The sequence below is a fragment of the Carcharhinus amblyrhynchos genome, chromosome 18 (genome assembly GCF_965287045.1).
Source record: "Carcharhinus amblyrhynchos chromosome 18, sCarAmb.v2.hapA, whole genome shotgun sequence".
Taxonomy (NCBI): Eukaryota; Metazoa; Chordata; class Chondrichthyes; order Carcharhiniformes; family Carcharhinidae; genus Carcharhinus; species Carcharhinus amblyrhynchos.
Genome location: NC_137341.1, coordinates 35,502,686 through 35,522,013, shown reverse-complemented (window position 1 = coordinate 35,522,013; position 19,328 = coordinate 35,502,686). Strand labels below are relative to the sequence as shown.

The following is a 19,328-nucleotide window of genomic DNA, read 5'->3' as shown; positions in this document are numbered from 1 at the left end:
TTGCTTAAAGAAGAGATGTACTGCTTGCTATGAAAGCTTTTTGCATTATTGCAAATAGCTTATTTATTAGGGTTGATTTGAAGGAATGCAGCAAAAGCAGGGCATGTTTGCCAGGGCTTTGATTGGCATTTTTCCATATGGGGATGGCTATAGTTGGTAGTGAAGGGGAATTACACCAATTGGCTCTATTTTGTGGTGCAATATGTTGTGTTCGTGCTTTCAGTGCATTCTTATAAATCATCTCTTTTCAGAAACAGCTTCCATAATTAATACTGTGTAGGCCATGCAAAATATGAACACCTGGTAAGGAATTTTGAAATTGATTAGAAATGGATGGAGGGCACCAAAACAAGTTGGAATGAAATAAAAAATGTGTGCATACTTTTTCTTGATAAGTATAATCAATTCCTTTGCTGATTGGTGCAATGATGGCAATTCATAGACCAGAATTTTATGTGCTGTGATTGGTCCCAAATTAGCACAAAATTGCATGAGAAAATGTTGGACAGGCATCCTGACATTGTAGTGACATCTCATCATGGTCAGTGTGTGCCCATCATCAGTTCAAGTTCCAATAAAAGCCTCATCTGAGATTTTTAGTGGCCTGTTTGATTTTTACATTTGGCACACGCACCAATCAGCCAGGCAGCCATCACGTTTTTGCATCATTTTCGAGCTAGGACTGTATGATATGCCCAGATGATGTTTGACGGTTGAGGACTTGGGAATATTGCTGTCAGTTGTTTGTAACTGCTTTAGACGTAGCTTGCAGTATTTATTGTGTGCAGGTATCCTTTGAACAAGGTTACAACTCCCTGAGGCAGCTCGCCAACTGTTGTCAGACTTCAGGGAGTTTGTTTAAAACCGCCCACCTGCACCCTTGCTTGTCTCTGCATCCACCCACTTCCTGTGGGCCCCACTGCCCTACGTTTGAGCATTTTTCATGCTGGCTGCCGATTAGTTGGCCAATCTGCGTGAAATCACTGTCAGGAGCTGATGGAGGGTCGGAGTGAATTTCACTTCAGCTTCTGATGCTGCCAGTCACGCTCACCTGTCAAATAAAAATTCAGACCATAGAAATTTAGGCATTCTGTCCCTAAAATTTAGGTATGCGAAACAAAATGCACCTTCTCTTGATTTTTTTTAAAAAGTTCTTCATCATTATTAAGTGCAGTAGAGCATCGCTTCAGTTTACATACCATTTGGTTGTGTTAGATTTGGACTGAGAAGGAACTTCAATACAGCTGTGGTAGACTGAAAATCAGCTGTTTTAACAGGCCTCTTCTTGAGGTCCTCCACATCACAGATGTCGGCATCTTCAACCTATTCAACTCACTTCACATGATATCAATAAATGGTTGAAGACACTGTATACTGCAAAAACTATGGGCCCTGTCAACAACCTGGCAATTGTATCAAATTCTACCAAGTCCAGATCTAGCCGTAACTCTAGCCAAGCTGCTCCAGTGCAGCTGCAACCCTTCAATGTTGAAAATTGCCCAGATATGTCGTAGAATCCCTAGAGTACAGAAAGTCCATTTGGCCCATTGAGTCTGTACTGACCACAATCCCACCCAGGCCCTATTCCAGTACTCCACACATTTACCCTGCTAATTCCTTGACGCTAGGGTCAGTTTAGCATGGCCAATCAACCTAACCCACACATTTTTGGACTTTGGGAGGAACCAGAGCACCTTAAGGAAACCCATGCAGATGTGGCGTGGGGGGGAGGGTGTGCAAACTCCATACAGACAGGGACCAGAGGCCAGAATTGAATCTGGGTCCCTGGCCACTGTGAGACAGCAGTGCTAACCACTGTGCCGCCGTGTTGCCAATGTCTACAAAAAGCAGAACAAAACTAGTCTGACTAATTATCACCCTATTATCACAGAATCTTAGAACTGTTTGGCACGGAAGGAGGCCTTTTGTCCCATGTCTGCAGTGGCTCTCCACATGAGAATTATGACATGGTGCCATTCTCCTGCGTTTTCCTCTTTCCCTTTCACATTGTTTCTACTCAAATAACCATTTAATTCCCTCTTGAATGCCTTGATTGAACCTCCTTTCAATCATCAGCAAATGGAAGGTGTTATTGACAGTTCTTTCAAGTGACATTCACAGCAATAACTTGCCCTCTAACCTTCTGTTTGGGTTCCACCAGAGCCACTCGGCTCCTGACTCCAGTACAGTTTTGCTCCAAATATGGACAGAAGAGCTTGAACACAAGACGAGATGAGAGTGACTGCCCTTGACATCATGCCAGCATTTGACTGAATGTGGTATCAAGGAACACCAGCAAAATTGAAATCAATGGAAATTGGGTGAAAAAATATACCAGCTGATGTCATGCCTAACACCAAGGAAGATGGTTGAGGTTTTTGAGAGCCTATCATCTTACTCCTAGGACATTGCTGTAGGAGTTCTTCAGGATAGTGTCCTGGGTTCAACCATTTTTGTCTCCTTCATCAATAAATAACCTTCCCTTCATCATAAGGTCAGTGGTTGGGATTTTCACTGATTGCACAAAGCTTAGTGCCATTTGCAACTCCTCAAACTGAAGCAATCTGTCTCCACGTGCAATAATACCCGGCAACATATTGGCTTCAGCTAATAAGTGGCAGGTTACATTCATGCCATAAGTGCCAGGCAATGACTATCTCCAACAAAAGAGAATTGAACTATCTCCTTTTGGCATTGTGGTATTACCATCACTGAATTCCCCACCAGCAACATCCTGGAGGGTTACCATTGATCAGAAACTGAACTGGATCAGCCACATAAATACTGTGGCTACAGGAGTAGACCAGAGGCTGGAAATTCTGCAACAAATAGTTTGCCCCCCTGACTACCCAAAGCCTGGCCGCCATCTACAAGGTGAAAGTCAGATAGAGTACTGTCCACTTTCTGGGATGAGTGTAGCTCTAACAACATTCAGTATGCTCAAAACTATCCAGGGCAAAGCTGCTAGCTTGATTAGGACCCCATCCATTAACCTTCCACCACCAATGGACAGTGACAGCAGTATGTACTATATATGAGATGCATTGCTGCAATGCATCAATGCTCCCTCAAAAGCATCTTCCCAACCCATGACCACCTCTATCATCTAGAAGGACAAGGACAGCAGACAAGGCTCAGAACATTATCCTTTGAGGGATCTTTGGGAGAAGGCTACTTTTTCATACTCCTTTATCATAGAATCCCTACAGTTCAGAAGGAGGCCATTTGGCCTATCGGTGATGGCTAACACGAGGGGACGTAGCTTTAAATTGAGGGGTGGTAATTATAGGACGGATGTCAGAGGTAGGTTCTTTACTCAGAGGGTAGTAAGGGCGTGGAATGCCCTGCCTGCAGCAGTTGTGGACTCGCCAACTTTAAGGGCGTTCAAATGGTTGGTGGATAGGCATATGGATAACATTTGGAATAGTTTAGTTTAGAGGGTCATTAGATTGGTTCCACTGGTCGGCGCAACAGCGAGGGCCGAAGGGCCTGTACTGCACTGTTATGTTCTATGTTCTATCGAGCCTGCACTGACAACAATCCCACTCAGGCCCTATCCCTGCAACTGCATGCACCTACCCCACTAGTCCCCCTGATGCTAAGGGACAATTTGCCATGGCCAGTCCACCTAACATGAACATCTTAGCAGTGTGGGAAGAAACCAGAGTACCCAGAGGAAACACACGCAGGTAGGGGGAAGAACATGCAAACTCCACTTACACAGTCATCCATGGCCAGAATTGAACCTGGGTCTCTGACACTCTGCTAACCACTGTGCTACCGTGCTGCCCTTTATCAGGTGATGTAGTCATTAGTAACATTACCTTCTGTATTTGTGTAGATTTTTATTACGGTTTTCTTCTTTAGTTAGATGAGGTGTCACATATCAAAGACTGTGTGTGTGTATAGATATACATATATTTTATATATATCCATCTTGGGAGATCAGGCATATGTTGCTACTTTATTAAACATTATCTGTTGAAGCTTTCAAGACAGAATCATGACTGGCAGTCCCTTCCATAACTGGAACAGATGAAAAGTTTTGGCCTGTAGTCAGCTATTTTTTCCTTCTGCAGGTGCTCTTTTCTGTCATCTGGTCATTTCTTTTGTCCTCTGCTTTTTTCATGCGCTTCCCAACTGCTTGTCTCCAGGCATTTTCATCAGTAGCAGGGACTGGCCATGTACCCATTCTGATCTGAGTCAAAGGAAGTCTTGCTTGCAGGCATCTTTGTATTGTAGGTGTGGGTGAACTTTGGTCTTGTGCCAGCAAGATTTCTGTAGTATGCCAGGGACTCCTGCATGCTGGTTTATTGCCATATACTCTGTCTTTCCAGGAGATGCCCAGTATTCACCTGAGAGAGTGGAGTTGGGAGCTGATTAGCTACTTTTCTTGTCTTGCATAAGTTGTTTGTGCTTTGTTACTGTAGAGGGTGCTGAGTAAACAAGGCTGGTACACAGCTTTGATTTTGGCTAAGTTTGCTGTTAGTCCATACTCAACGTCTAATCTTTGACATGATAGCTGCAGCTTTGGCAATCCTCGTCCCAGCATCAAGGGACAGGTTAGATTAATCCAAGGTGTGTGAAGCTGTCAGTGACCTCCAGAATAAGACTGTCAATAATGATGGAAGATGGAGTGTCTACATCCTAATGCAAAACTTTGAATATTGAATTTCTGTGAGAACCAACCCACAATCAACTTCGGTATAGGATGCCAGCGCCCTATCAGCAAACAGCAACACTCAAACTGTGTCATTACCCACTTTGGTTTTGCTGCGCAGTCTTGCCAAGTTGAACAGCTAGCTGTTGGCTCTACAATGCAGGTAGATGTCCTTGTTTGAGTCTCCAAAAGTGTATAGTAGCAGAATGGAGAAAAATGTGCTAAAAGGAGTTGGTGCCAGGAGAAACCCTGCTTTACCTTGCTGCTGATCTTGAAAATCTTTGGTGCCATCCTCCATGCTTGTCAAGGAGACTTGATAAGCCTTGATAATTTCTGTTGTCACTATAATCCCCATTGTTTTTGTACAAGGTGATCATTTTTGCATCATGCATGTCTCAAGGCACAAACCTTTTCTTCCACCCAAGAGAAGCAAGTTTATGGGCAGCAATGCTGGTTTTCCAGAGACACTGATTTTAAGTGGAATGCTATTGTTTTCTGAAGCTTTACCACTGGCAGAGTTAATCATGGCCTTGTTCAACTCTACTATTGTGACTTTGTTGTCCAGCTGCTCCACAACAGAAAGGTCTGGAAAAGTGACAACATTCTCCTTCGCATAGAATTTGCATAGAGTCTCCACCCATCTATCTGCTTGGTTCAGTGATCATTCCTGTCTTTCCCTTGAGGTTGGTTTGGTTGCTGCTGGGCCTGTTGCCTCCTTGATTTCTTAGCGTCCCTGGATTCAGCAGCAGGTTGAATGCTGTTGCCAAATTTCAACCAGTATTGATTGAAGCAGTGGTGAGCTGTCTGCTAAAAAATTGATTCCAGCAGCTCGGAGAGCAGCCGGATTTTGTTTGCTGGGAACTTGCTTGTAGTTAATGAGAGCTTGTTGAAGCAATTGGCTTTGTTTTCAATAGTTGGCTCCACTTCAGTCCAGTAACCACCAGCTCTCAGTTCCCATATGCAGTGAGTGCAGAATTTGATTGTGCCATGCAGATGATCTCACTTCACTGCAGTTTAGCCTTGGGCATTGTCCGAAAGAGCCTGGTTGAGGATGTTGAGGAAGCCCCGGACCGCCTCTGGGTCAGTGCTAAGGCAAGCGTTGATCTGAGAGCATCCTTTCTTCTTGGAATGGTATAGTTTCCTTGTCTGAAACCTGATCTAGCTACACGTCAGGGAGTGGTCAGTGTCACATTCAGTGCTGTGATGGCTAAGAGTGATGAGGACACTGTTAAGGGTGGTACATCTGGTCCTTATATTTAACTGGTGCCTGTGACTTGATCTTGGATGTCTTCAAGACACCTTGTGGCACAGCTTAGTTTGGAAGTAGCTGTTCATCACAAAATCCATGGTAACAATATAACTCGAGCAACCTGTTTCCATCTTTTGTTTATTTTGCTAATTCCCTGGTGCCCTAGTGCACGTTGGCCAACGTGTATACTCAGTACCCACTCTTGCATTGAGGTCGCCCAGAACATATATGCAGTTCTGGGAATTCTGCTGATGGCAATGTCAAGCTCCTCACAGAATTGGTCCTTGATATTTGGGGTAGAGTTTTGGGGCAAAGGTACCCATGAGATTAACTGGGCTCTTGCTTGCTGGCAAGTGAAGTGTAACAAGTCCCCTGAATCTTTTGTGATTTGGTGGTGGTAGGTTCAGTAATCAAGAGTAGAGTCTATTTTACTGCATGCTCGTGCTTGCCTCTGAATTTTCTCCTGCCAGAAAGACATGTAGTGCTTCACTTTAAGGGTCCATTTGAGCGCGCCTAATTCCTTGCAACATGGCAAAGTCCACATTGAAACTCGTAAATTCTTAGACTTGTTCTTTGGTCACAGCTGTTTTGAAATTTGCAGGCCATTGTTGGTACAGTAAAATACGTGGTCCTTGTGTCCAAGCTTGCAATGTGAAAAACTGGTGTTGTCTTTGAGTTTCCTTGGCTGGTGCATAGATTAGCAGCCTAAATGTTGAGTGATGAGTCTCTAAGCTCAAAGTAAGCAGGCTGCGGCAGGACAGCAGTGAACTGATTGGGGGCCGCCCAACTTGAGGTGGGCATCAGCATTCCAGGGAGACACGATCTCTCACCTTGTTGAAAATAACCCCGGCGCGCTTGCTGTATGCCTTTTGGGCAAAAGCTTGTAACCGTTTCTTCCCACTGTACCAATGTAAACCACAAAACTCCAGAGCGGTACCGGCTCTGCTGCATGAATTGCCAGAAAGCTGCCAGATTACAACCTATGGGACTCCATATGTTTATTCTCTCCAAGCAACAGGGCATTTTACCCCTAGCTGGGGTTCTGGTTCATGGGCACCAGGGTGTAACTGCATGCATAAGAAACAGGAGCAGGAGTAGGCCATCTAGCCCTTCGAGCCTGCCCCGCCATTCAGTAAGATCATGGCTGATCTGTCGTGGCTCAGTTCCACATTCCCACCCTCTCCCCATAACCCTTAATCCCCTCGCTTATCAAAAACCCATCAACCCGCGCCTTAAAAATATTTAGCGAGGCAACCTCCACCATTTCAACGGGCAGAGAATTCCAGACATTCACCACCCTTTGAGTGAAGAAGTTCCTCCTCAATTAAAACCGCCCCCCCTTTATCTTGAGGCTGTGCCCCCTAGTCCTACTGTCCTTTCTGAGCAGGAAGAGTCTCTCCACCTCTATCCTATCCATCCCATTCATCATCTTATATGTCTCAATGAGATCTCCCCTCATTCTTCTAAACTCTAACGAGTACAAGCCGAGTTTATTCAGCCTCTCCTCATAGCTCAACCCCCTCAACTCTGGTATCAGCCTAGTAAATCTCCTCTGCACCCCCTCCAAGGCCAAAATATCCTTGCGTAAGTGCGGCAACCAAAACTGCACACAGTACTCCAGCTGCGGCCTCACCAATGCCCTACTTTTATATTCAATCCCCCTCGCTATGAAGGCCAGCATCCTGTTCGCCTTCCTGACCACCTGCTGCACCTGCAGGCAGGTACCCTGTGTGCGAAGCGTATGGGAGCCAGAGCTCTTCCAAGTCCCCTGTCTGTTTATATATGCATCAGACTTGCTGATGAAGAGATTGTGTTTTGTTGAGAGAGGTTTAAGTACATGGCTCTCTTTTTGGATTACTGGTACTGCTGGCCAGTGGTGAAAGCTGAAAGCAAGAGGTGACAAGCAGGCTGTCCACTACGCACCACACCAAATGGCTAACATACTTTATGGTTCATATCAATTAGCGATGTGGGTGTGTGTATTGTAGAAAGTCTGAGATTTAAGACACTTGCTCAGTGAATAAAGGCACCAGGTGCCACAGGTTTTGAACGAACGAAAATGAACTTTATAATGCAAGATCAGAAAGCATTCAGGGTTAATAAGGTGCATGTGAATTAACAGGCAAACTGGTTGAACACATCACTTTGCACAATAAATGACAAATGTGACCAAGAGAAAGTCCATGGATTTCTCAAAAACCCACGCAAACATCAGTAAGCATTGTGCAACAATCAATCTCACTAAAATGCTATCTCTCTCTCTCTCTTTCTCTCTGTAGTAACAAGGAATTCTAGTCTTCGCCATAAGGGATTTCACCTTGGAATTCTCTCCGAGTTACGGTGGCACAGTGGTTAGCAATGCTGCCTAACAGTGCCAGGGACCTGGGTTCAATTCCTGGCTTGGATCACTGTCTATGTGGAGTCTGCATGGTTTCCTCCAAGTGCTCTGGTTTCCTCCCAGAGTCCTAAATATGTGCTGGTTAGGTGCATTGGCCATGTTAAATTCTCCCTTCAGTGTACCCAAACAGTCACCAGAGTGTGGCAATTTTCACAGTAACCTCATTGCAGTGTTAATGTAACCCTACATGTGACTAATAATTAAACTTTAAAAGTCACTCTAACTCAGACCGGATCAACAACAGCTCTTTTCACAGGGTCTCCTAAGGTTCTGTTCTCCTGGATTCCCGACCCAGTCTCCCTCGTCCTCGTCCTCACTCTAAAACCCCTCCATTGTAAACACACACACCCCTCCCCCTGCCCTGCATGTGTAGTCTGCTGCCAGCCTGCGTATGTACAGAAACTCTGAGGCCCATCGGGAGCTGAAGCTCTCGACCTTTACCACTCAGCATTATGGTAAATTTGAATTTCATGACTACAGAAGATCTTTCATTTTGAAATCTATAAATAAGCTTTTTTGTTTATTAGAAATAAATCTCCATACTTTATTTCCAAAATGAAAATTCTAGCTACTTGGCACAAGGTAACTTATTGGGAATGAGTCTCACATCTGCAAACCCTTAAAGATAATAATTGTAAACAATTAGCACTCTGTTGCATCCTTTAGTTTTGTTCTGCAATTTCAACATTCTTCCCCTTCAGTACTTCTGTTTAAAAGTGAGTGTTTACATCAGGACACTGACTTTTAAAGATCAAACTGCAGCAAGGGGAGTACACACATATTAATCCAGCAGCACCATCCAAGAATGAATGGTTTAATTCATACATTTTTCACATTTCAGTGATCTGTTTCTCTAAGCTAGTACACCTTGCATGATCATCTATGTTTTAGTGAGACATGGATTGGAGCTCCTTAACTCAGAAGCACCCCAACACCAGGTTAAAGTCCTAACAGGTTTATTTGTAATCACAAGCTTTTGGAGCGCTTCTCCTCCTTCAGGTGAGCAAAGGAGCAGCACTGTGAAAGCTTGTGATTACAAATAAACCTGTTGGACTTTAACCTGGTGTTGTGAGACTTCTTACTGTGCCCTCCCCAGTCCAACGCTATCTCCACATCAGAAGCATCCTGATTACATTAAAGACACATACCACTTTGTAAACGTGGTTAACCTCTTAAGTATGCGCTCCATGTCTTTTTTTTTACAGTGGACATTGAAAACCTGTACAAAAATATAAAAACAGACAAATATGGCTGGCTGTCCAAAATCATTGGATGTTACAGCTTAGAAGGAGGCTATTCAGTGTCTTATGATTGTGCTGGCTCTTTGACTGTGGGAGACAGAGCTATCAAATTAGTCCCCACTCCTGCTTACTGTTTCCTAGAGCCCTGCAAAAGTTTTTCCTTTGAATGTCTGTCCGTTTCTTCACTATTATAATTTATTAAAGTCCATTCTTGTCACAGCCAAGGGCTGAATCAAGTTAAATTTTACAGTCAATTCAATCAAAAGAAACAAGAAAAATTCTTAAGTGCAAAATTACCAGCGCTATTGCTTCCAATAATACCACCATTGATTCACCATAATTTCCTTGAGATTGAACCACTCAGCACTGTCGTCCATCTGATGCAGAAAACCTTCCAAAAGCCTCTGTTTCCAAGTAGGGCTGTACTCCTATTCCATAGAAACATAGAAAAACTACAGCACAGTACAGGCCCTTGGGCCCACAAAGTTGTGCTGAACATGTCCCTACGTTAGAGATTACTAGGCTTACCTATAATCCTTTATTTTACTAAGTTCCATTTACTTATCTAAAAGCATCTTAAAAGACTCTATTGAATCTGCTTCCGCCACTATTGCCTGCAGCCGATGACAAGTTGGGCCAAAGGGCCTGTTTCCATGTTCTAAATCTCTGACTATAAATGCTATAACCCATCCCTCCACTTCCTCATCAAGGTCACTTATAAAAATCACAGAGTAAGGGTCCCAGAACAGATCCCTGGGGCTCTCCATTGCTGACTGACCTCCATGCAGAATATGACCTATCTATAACCACTCTTTGCCTTCTGTGGGCGAGCCAGTTCTGGATCCACAAAGCAATGTTCCCTTTGATCCCATGCCCCCTCACTTTCTCAATAAGCCTTGCATGGGGCATCTTATCAAATGCCTTGCTGAAGTCCATACTGCAGAGGCTCAGAGACACTTTAAGTATCCTCTTAAGTGTCTCTGAAGACCAAGGTATCTTTAATGAATTTGAGAGCCAGAATGTAGAATTTGTTTAGATGGAGGCCCCACAGTTTCTTCATCTCCTCAGCTTGTATCTGCGTCCCTTGCTGCTGCTGCTGCTGCTTCTCTTCCAGCGGCATTTCCAGACCTGAGCCAGGTCCCAGTCCCAACCCGAGCAACACAGTCGCTGATCTCAGATAAGAGAGCTGCATGAGGCCTCCCGTACTTGTTGTTAGCCTGCTCTCACTTGTCCAGTTTTGGGTCCAGTGTGATTGCAGCAGCAGGACCAGCCAGAATAAATGCTCCAGCTCCTCCTATAACTGGATACCTCACTCCTGCCCCCCCCAGCCCCTCCAATCAATTCTGTGTCTCAAGGCATCAAGGGTGTGTGAGAGGGGGAAACTGTGTTTGGAGGACTTGGGGCAATGGGCGTGAGAGAAGCAAAATTTTTGATTGGAGGGATAGTCCCTCACTGATTCTGCCTCTTCCTCATTTGGGGCGACTTATCTTTCATTTTTCATTTCTGTCATGGATTTTTGGGGGCGGGGGGGCTTTTGAGAGAAATCACCTATCCATTATTTTGAACCTTGCGATAGAAGTGTGGGAACGCCAACACTTACAAGATACCCTCCAAACCACATACTGCCCTGCCTTAGGACAATATCACTCTTCTTTCACTGTCATTGGACTGAAAACCTGGAGCTCCCTAACAGTACTGTGTACCTATACCACACAGGCTTCTGCAGTTCAAGTGGGTGGCTCACTACCACCACCTCGAGTAATTAGGAATGGGGAACAAATGCTGGATGCCCACATCCCATGGAAACATTTTTTTAAAAATTGTAGATGTTTTTATATAGCTTGCAGAACTCTGCAGCTGATGGACATTTCCATTTTGTTTATTGCTAGATGAATTAATAATGTTGAGTTGTATTTGTGGTATTGTTATTAGTGTAATTGTCCTGATGTTTAGTCACTTTGCATTAGACGTTGTGTATAATGCCAGTAGTCTGCAAACTTTTGGTTGAGATAGATTGTGTAAAGCAACACAAGGATGTTATACAATTTGGTGAAGTGATTTGGAAAATGAGCTACTGGAAAATAAGACAAAGTTAATTCTCTTTAGCCACTAAATAAAAATGTTGAATTAACCATCCAGACAATTCTATAATAGCGCTTTCCTATAACTCAAAATAGGCCTTACCTTTGGTCAATCTAGTTTGACAGACAGCTGTTGTTGGCATTTACACAGAGAAGTGTTTTAAATTGGTATTAAAAAGAGAAAAAAAAGTGTCCTAACTGTTTCCTCAGTTTATATGGATGTTTTGAAATTGCTAAATCATTTTGTACTTGAAGTCCCCTTGCCTCCAGTTTGTTTCCAATGAAGTTTAGCAGAATGTGTAAGTGAAAACTTGTGTATCTTGAAAATTGTTTATTTGGTTATTGCATGAGACAAACAGATTATCTAAGTAATTAATCGACAAACATTAATTTGATTTTGTACAGAAGGTTTATTTCTAGAATTTGAGTTCATGGTTAGCTGATTTGTATTTAATGCTGGTATATCAGTCGTACCCAGATTGCAATTTTCATTACTTGTCATTGTACAGTGAAGTTTTTAAATATTTAGACTTCAGTGATTTTGTATTAACTCTGTTCGGGTATTAAGCTGTTACACATCATTGTTGTGACAATCTGTAAAATATACAATAATATTGAATATTTGATTTTTCTGTTGCATTTTGACTCTGCACACCGATGCTAGTTTTAATAGTCCATTATTTCTCCTAATGAGGAATAGCTCCATGAACTGGTTAGACCACCCCACTATATTGCATATTTGTAATCAATGTGCTTAGGTTGACAAGCTATTAGAGCACATCACACCAAAACTTGATCCTATCCTCAGTCACATTTCAGCAGGAATCATTTGTATGATGATCAGGAGTGGAAATCCTTGTTGATTTCTTTTTCCTACTTCCCTTGCTAGTTAAGGGCACTGAGGACATTTGTACCTGTGGCTGCTCTGACTACAGTCAACCAATTCAGCACAAGTCGTAGTTTCTCGTCCTTGTAATTCTTCCCTCCCAAATTTGTGGGAGAAACATTTGAAGTGACCAAAAAACTCAATCTAATTTGACCTAAATGTTTAATTTTTCAAAATTGCTTAAATTTGTATATTACATCTGTATCCATTATTTTAAACTTTCATCCTTTTAGGAATAGCAAAACATTTTCGATTTGGAAACCAAGAAGATGCACATGAATTCTTGCGTTACACTGTTGATGCGCTCCAGAAAGCATGTCTAAATGGAAGCAACAAGTGAGTACAAGTCTAAATGAAAATTTCAAGGTATTTAGGATGACTTTATTATTTTATTAGTAATATCTATGCAAGAACTAAATGTATATGCATTGAGAAATACGTCCACGTAGCAAAATGGATCAGATGGTCATAGTTTACTTAAAGGCTAACTTAAAAATACAAACAAATGGCAAAAAAATGAAGATCACTTCCACATTGAGCAGAAAATTATGTAAGATTCTTTATACAGATTTATATCTGACAGTTTTTTTCATATTGTGCAACACCTTTGAATTAGGCTTGCTGATATTGTCAGAATAGGTGTTGAAAGCGCAAGAAAATTATTAGTTGAAAAGTTGCACCGTTCCAATCACCTTTCTTCCACTCTTGCTTTCTGTTGCCCCACCACTTGGAAAGGTTGATTCTTTGAAGATTGGGAGCTTGTGATTTGCCAATTCTTCAGAAGCAATGTGCAATGCCACAAACCTGCCTTTGAACTAGAGTGGTGTTTAATTTTAAGTTTAACCAAAGATTAATTTGAACATGAAAATTATACTAAATATTCTTTCCAATACTTCTGTAGATTGGATAGACAAACTCAGGCAACCACAATGATATATCAAATTTTTGGAGGGTACTTGAGGTCAAGAGGTATGTTCCATTTATATAAAGATCAAAGTAGTTTTTATATATACATATGTGTAATGATTTTACGAAAGTTAATAAGAACATAAGAAATAGGAGCAGGAGTAGGCCATCTAGCCCATCGAGCCTGCCCCGCCATTCAATAAGATCATGGCTGATCTGTCGCTGCTCAGTTCCACTTTCCCACTTTCTCCCCATAACCCTTAATCCCCTCTCTTATCAAAAACCCATCAACCCGCGTCTTAAAAATATTTAGCGAGGCAGCCTCCACCACTTCAACGGGCAGAGAATTCCAGAGATTCACCACCCTTTGAGTGAAGAAGTTCCTCCTCAACTCCGTTCTAAACCGCCCCCCTTTTATCTTGAGGCTGTGCCCCCTAGTCCTACTGTCTTTTTTGAGCGGGAAGAGTCTCTCCACCTCTATCCTATCCATCCCATTCATCATCTTATATGTCTCAATGAGACCTCCCCTCATTCTTCTAAACTCTAACGAGTACAAGCCCAGTTTATTCAGCCTCTCCTCATAGCTCAACCCCCTCAACTCCGGTATCAGCCTAGTAAACCTCCTCTGCACTCCCTCCAAGGCCAAAATATCTTTGCGCAGGTGAGGTGCCCAAAACTGCACACACTACTCCAGCTGCGGCCTCACCAATGCCCTATACAGCTGCAGCAAGACCTCCCTACTTTTATATTCAATCCCCCTCGCTATGAAGGCCAGCATCCCATTTGCCTTCCTGACCACCTGCTGCACCTGCAAGCTGGGTTTTTGCGACTCATGCACAAGGACCCCGTGGTCCCTCTGCACCGTCGCCTGCTGCAGTTTTTCGCCCCGTAAGTAATAGTCCTTCCTACCATTCTTCCTACCAAAGTGGACCACCTCACACTTGCCAACATTAAATTCTATTTGCCATTTCCTGGCCCATTCGCCCAGCCTATCTAGATCCTTCTGCAGACTCTCCACACCCTCCGCACAATTTGCCGTTCCCCCTATCTTGCTTACAGAATGCTTACAGAAGTTAAAAACCATATATCTTGCTTACTTGCCAATAGTCATCAAGAAGTCAGATATTTCATTAAATTGCTGACTGTTTTATAATGCTTTTATATAAAATTATATGTTGCCTTACAGAGCATTTTCTAACAATATTTTTCTAATTTTAGTAAAATGTTTAAACTGCAAAGGAGTGTCTGACACGTATGATCCATACTTGGATATCGCTCTGGAAATAAAGGTATTGCTATGCATTATTCTTTGCTAGCTGCTACAATTTGCATTTTTAAGATGCCATTTTTCTTCTCTAAATACGTACTGCATTTCCTCTGAGTTGATTTTACTCTGCACAATCCACAAGTGCAACTTCAAGCTCCCTTCCCTTCCAGAGGAGACACTGCTCAGACTTGACAGCTGCTCTAATTATAAGCAATGCCCTAGACTTTATGCTTGCACGTCCTGTTTTTTTTTAAACAGTTGCATCACAGTATTTGCATGGCTATAGTCAGAATTATTTTATGAAGAAGCCTTTTCTTAAAAAAAACATGGGGAATCCTTGGCATTGTAAATAGAAGCAGTACAAAACAAAGAATTTGTTAAACCTTGATAAATAAAGCCTCGACCACAGCATTGTGTTTAATTTTGAGCACCACGTTTTAGGAAGGACACCAAGACCTTATGAGAAGGTGTAGAAGCGATCTATAAGGATGAAGAGGCAAATTTTGCAGGGCTATGGGAAGAGAGCAGAGGAGTGGGGCTAATTGGATAACTGTTTCATAGAGCTGGCACAAACGCAATGGGCCTCTTCTATGCTGTATAATTCTAGTTTGGCATGCCATAATGTATTATTACAGATAAGTAACAAGGAATTTTGACACATTACCAAAATTAAATATCAAAAAATACATTCTAAATACTGTGACATTAAATGTCTGTAAATCTTCTATCACAAGTAACCTTTTTAAAATCCAAACTAGAAAAATACCAATTCATAATTTGTGATGCAAGTTGAATTTACTTAGATTACACCTGTAACAAAATCTGAAACTAAAATCTTGTACAGGAATTACAGTATAAAAAGTGTAAATCTGATTTGAAGTGGATGGAAAACAGATGCATCTTGCATTGAGTATCCCTTGCCATCAAAAACCAAGTAAATATTAGCTTGTGATTTGTATAACTAAAGAACATGTGTTTTGTGTTGCAAGGTAGATTCCAAATCCACCTTCTGATCTTGTTTATGCTTCTTTAATTATTATAGCTATTTGGATTACTAACCAGTTAGATTACTGGTGACTTATGTGCTGTAATTCAGTGGTAGTTTGTGCATGGTGAAATTCAGTTCTAAGTGTTCTTGAAATATTGGCCATAAATCCAAAATACTTAATATGTGGTCTTTTTTTAATTTAGAAGTATTTTAAAACAGACTTTCAAAAGAAAGCAAATTACTGTGGATTCTTGAATTGGAAACAAAGATAGAAAATGCTGTAAAATTTCAGCCAGTTTGACAGCATCTGTGGAGCGAGAACAGAGCTAATGTTCCGAGTGGCATCCAGACTTGAAATGCTAGTTCTGCTCTCCACTGATGCTGTCTGACCTGCTGTGATTTTCCAGCATTTGTTTTTGTTTTTAAAAAACCTATTTGTATCGCTATCTGGAAACTTTTTGACTTGTAAATACTTGTGAAAAATACGAAATATTTTATAGACTGCACCAAACATCACAAAAGCTCTGGAACAATTTGTAAAGCCTGAACAGCTGGATGGTGAAAATGCCTACAAATGCACCAAGTGAGTAAACATTCTCATTACAAAAATAAAGATTTGTGAGTAAGTTGTTGAATACCTCTTCTGTGTGTAACTATTTCTTCATGACCATGGCAGTGACCTTCTACATATACTGAATCATTCTGTTCTTGATGCAAGAGTACTGTTTGACCAATTGGTAACACAACTTGCTATCTCAGCATTTCCAAGTTCATTAGCTTGAAACCTTATTTGTAGGTCGGTATCCCATTTTTTTCTGCAGATTAGATACAATGTTTAAAAACTTACATATCACAAAAAAAACTAATGAAACAATCTTAGCTAAAGTAGGTGGTAAAACAATGTGCAAAAGAACAGTGGCTTTCTTTTACGAATATAAAGCAACGCTTTTGTCTGCAGTTTACAACTTGTATGTAAGCATGTTGATAAAGTATAAGAATGCATACTGGATCACCAATTTACAATGCTAGCTCCATTAGCTGCCCTTTTGCCAAAATGAGACAATTCACTGAGGTACTATCTACATCTTCCACAGTTTTGTACAGCAGCATGAATGACTAGGCCCACCAGATTCTAAAACACTCCTACCAATGCAAGATGACCACCAATACCCCTCTGCATATGCGCACTTGATTGAGCATGAGCAGAAAACCAATTGCATCATTTGCTGGAGAGACAGTGCCAGTTGGATCATCTTCGTATTCTGGATTACAACCTGGTGATTCAGAAACTGCAGGGAGATTGCGGCTTGACTGCCTCACCCCACCCATTAGGGCCCAGAAACTAGGTGAATGGCTTTACAATCTGAATAAGATCCACCCAGAAGAAACCCCAGAGCTCCAAAAGTGGAGTGCAGAAATTGCAGTCCAGAATTGCAGCTGTCACTAGATGGATCAAAACGTCGCCTCTCTCCCCATCCCAATCCCCAGCTCCATTCCTCATCTCTAGCCCACTGAGAAGATGAGGTTTTTTCAATCACACTCTTTAATAGTTATTAAGCAGCTCACTCCTGGCTGCTGCCTACTCCATCACTCACAATGGCATCAGAGTTAGACCATGCAACTGCAACGCATGGTGTTGGCAGAAAACACAGCCTTTCTAAAACAATAAGTGCGATCTACATATATGCCTGTATGTATATAAGAACATAAGAAATAGGAGCAGGAGTAGGCCAGCTAGCCCTTCAAGCCTGCCCCGCCACTCAAGATCATGGCTGATCTGAGTGGATCAGTTCCACTTTCCCGTTTTCTCCCCATAACCCTTAATTCCCTTTTCTATCAGAAATCTATCTACCCGTGACTTAAATATATTCAGCAAGGCAGCCTCCACCACTTCAATGGGCAGAGAATTCCAGAGACTCGCCACCCTTTGAGTAAAGAAGTTCCTCCTCAACTCCAATCTAAACTGCCCCCCACCCGCCCCCTTTATTTTGGGGCTGTGCCCTCTAGTTCTGCTATCCTTTCTAAGCGGGAAGAATCTCTCTACCTCTACCCTATCTAGCCCCTTCATTATCTTGTAAGTCTCTATAAGATCCCCCCCTCAGCCTTCTAAACTCTAACGAGTACAGACCCAGTCTATTCAATCTCTCTTGATAGGCTAACCCCCTCATCTCCGGTATCAGCTTAGTGAGCCTTCTTTGTACTCCCTCCAAGGCCAATATATCCTTCTGCAAATGCGGTGACCAAAACTGCACACAGTACTCCAGTTGCGGCCTCACCAGTGCCCTGTACAGTTGCAGCAAGACCTCCCTGCTTTTATATTCCATCTCCCTCACTATAAAGACCAATATTCCATTCGCCGCCTTGATCACCTGCTGCGTCTGCAGACTGGGTTTTTGCAATTTGTGCACAAGGACTCCCAGGTCCCTCTGCACCGTAGCATGCTGCAGCTTTTGGCCCTTTAAATACTAATCCCTCCTACTACTATTTCTACCAAAGTGGATAACCTCACATTTGCTAACGTTATACTCCATCTGCCAGGTCCTCGCTCAGCCTATCCCGATCTCTCTGCCTTTCCGTGCCTTCCACGCAATTTGCTTTTCCACTCATCTTTCCATTCGTAGACACGCAGGGTAGAATAGGTGTAGGGTGATGCGGCGGCGCGGGCTCGTTGGGCCAAAGGGCCTGTTTCCCGTGCTGGGTTGTTCTTTGTTCTTTGTGTCATCAGCAAATTTCATTACCCTACACTCAGCCCCCTGCAGATCGTCTGTGTAAATGGTAAACAGTTGAGGCTGCGGCACTCCACTAGTCACCAACTGCCAACCAGAATAGCACCCATCAATTCCAACTCTCTGCTTCCTGTTAGACAACCAATCCTCAATCCATGCTAACACCTTACCCCCAACTCCGTGCACCCTAACCTTTTACAGCAATCTTTTGCTGTAAAAACGCCTTCTGGAAATCTAAAAACACCACATCCACTGGTTCCCCTCTGTCTACCACACTAGTCACATCCTCATAGAAATCCAGTAAATTCGTTAAACACGACTTCCCCTTCATGAATCCGTGCTGCTTCTGCTTGATCAAACCGTTCTTTTCTAGGTGTCTTGCTATTTCTTCTTTGATGACGGATTCTAGCATTTTTCCAACTACGGACGTTAAGCTAACCGGCCTATAATACCCTGCTTTTTGTCTGCTACCTTTTTTAAACAGCAACGTAATATTGCTGTTTTCCAATTTTCTAGCACTTCTCCAGAGTCCAGTGAATTTTGATAAATAATTACTAAGGCATCCGCTATCACTTCTGCCATTTCTTTCAGAACCCTGGGATGCATTCCATCCGGTCCCGGGGACTTGACTACCTTCCGTCCCCTTAGTCTGTCAAGCACTACCTCTCTAGTGACAGTAATTGCGTTAAGGACCTCATCTACCATCCTTCTATCTTTAATATTCGGCAAGCTATTTGTCCTCCTCCGTGAAGACTGACACAAAAAACTTATTTAAAGCCTCAGCCATTTCCTCGTTATCCACCGCTAAATCCCCCCGCTTGTCCTCCAAGGGTCCAACATTCACTCTAGCCAGTCTCTTCCTCTTTATATATTTGTAAAAACTTTTACTATCATTTTTTATATTTAGAGCTAGTTTATCTTCATAC

General features: G+C 42.4%; 1 protein-coding gene across 1 annotated transcript in view; it reads left to right on the top strand.

Moving 5' to 3' along the window:
* Positions 1-19,328, top strand: part of usp42 (ubiquitin specific peptidase 42) — a 97,997-nt gene that overhangs the window by 26,186 nt on the left and 52,483 nt on the right. The window contains exons 5-8 of the mRNA XM_080206799.1: positions 12,749-12,851; positions 13,417-13,484; positions 14,640-14,710; positions 16,177-16,259. Of these exons, the coding sequence (XP_080062925.1) occupies positions 12,749-12,851; positions 13,417-13,484; positions 14,640-14,710; positions 16,177-16,259 (325 nt within the window). The remainder of the gene's footprint in view (positions 1-12,748; positions 12,852-13,416; positions 13,485-14,639; positions 14,711-16,176; positions 16,260-19,328) is intronic.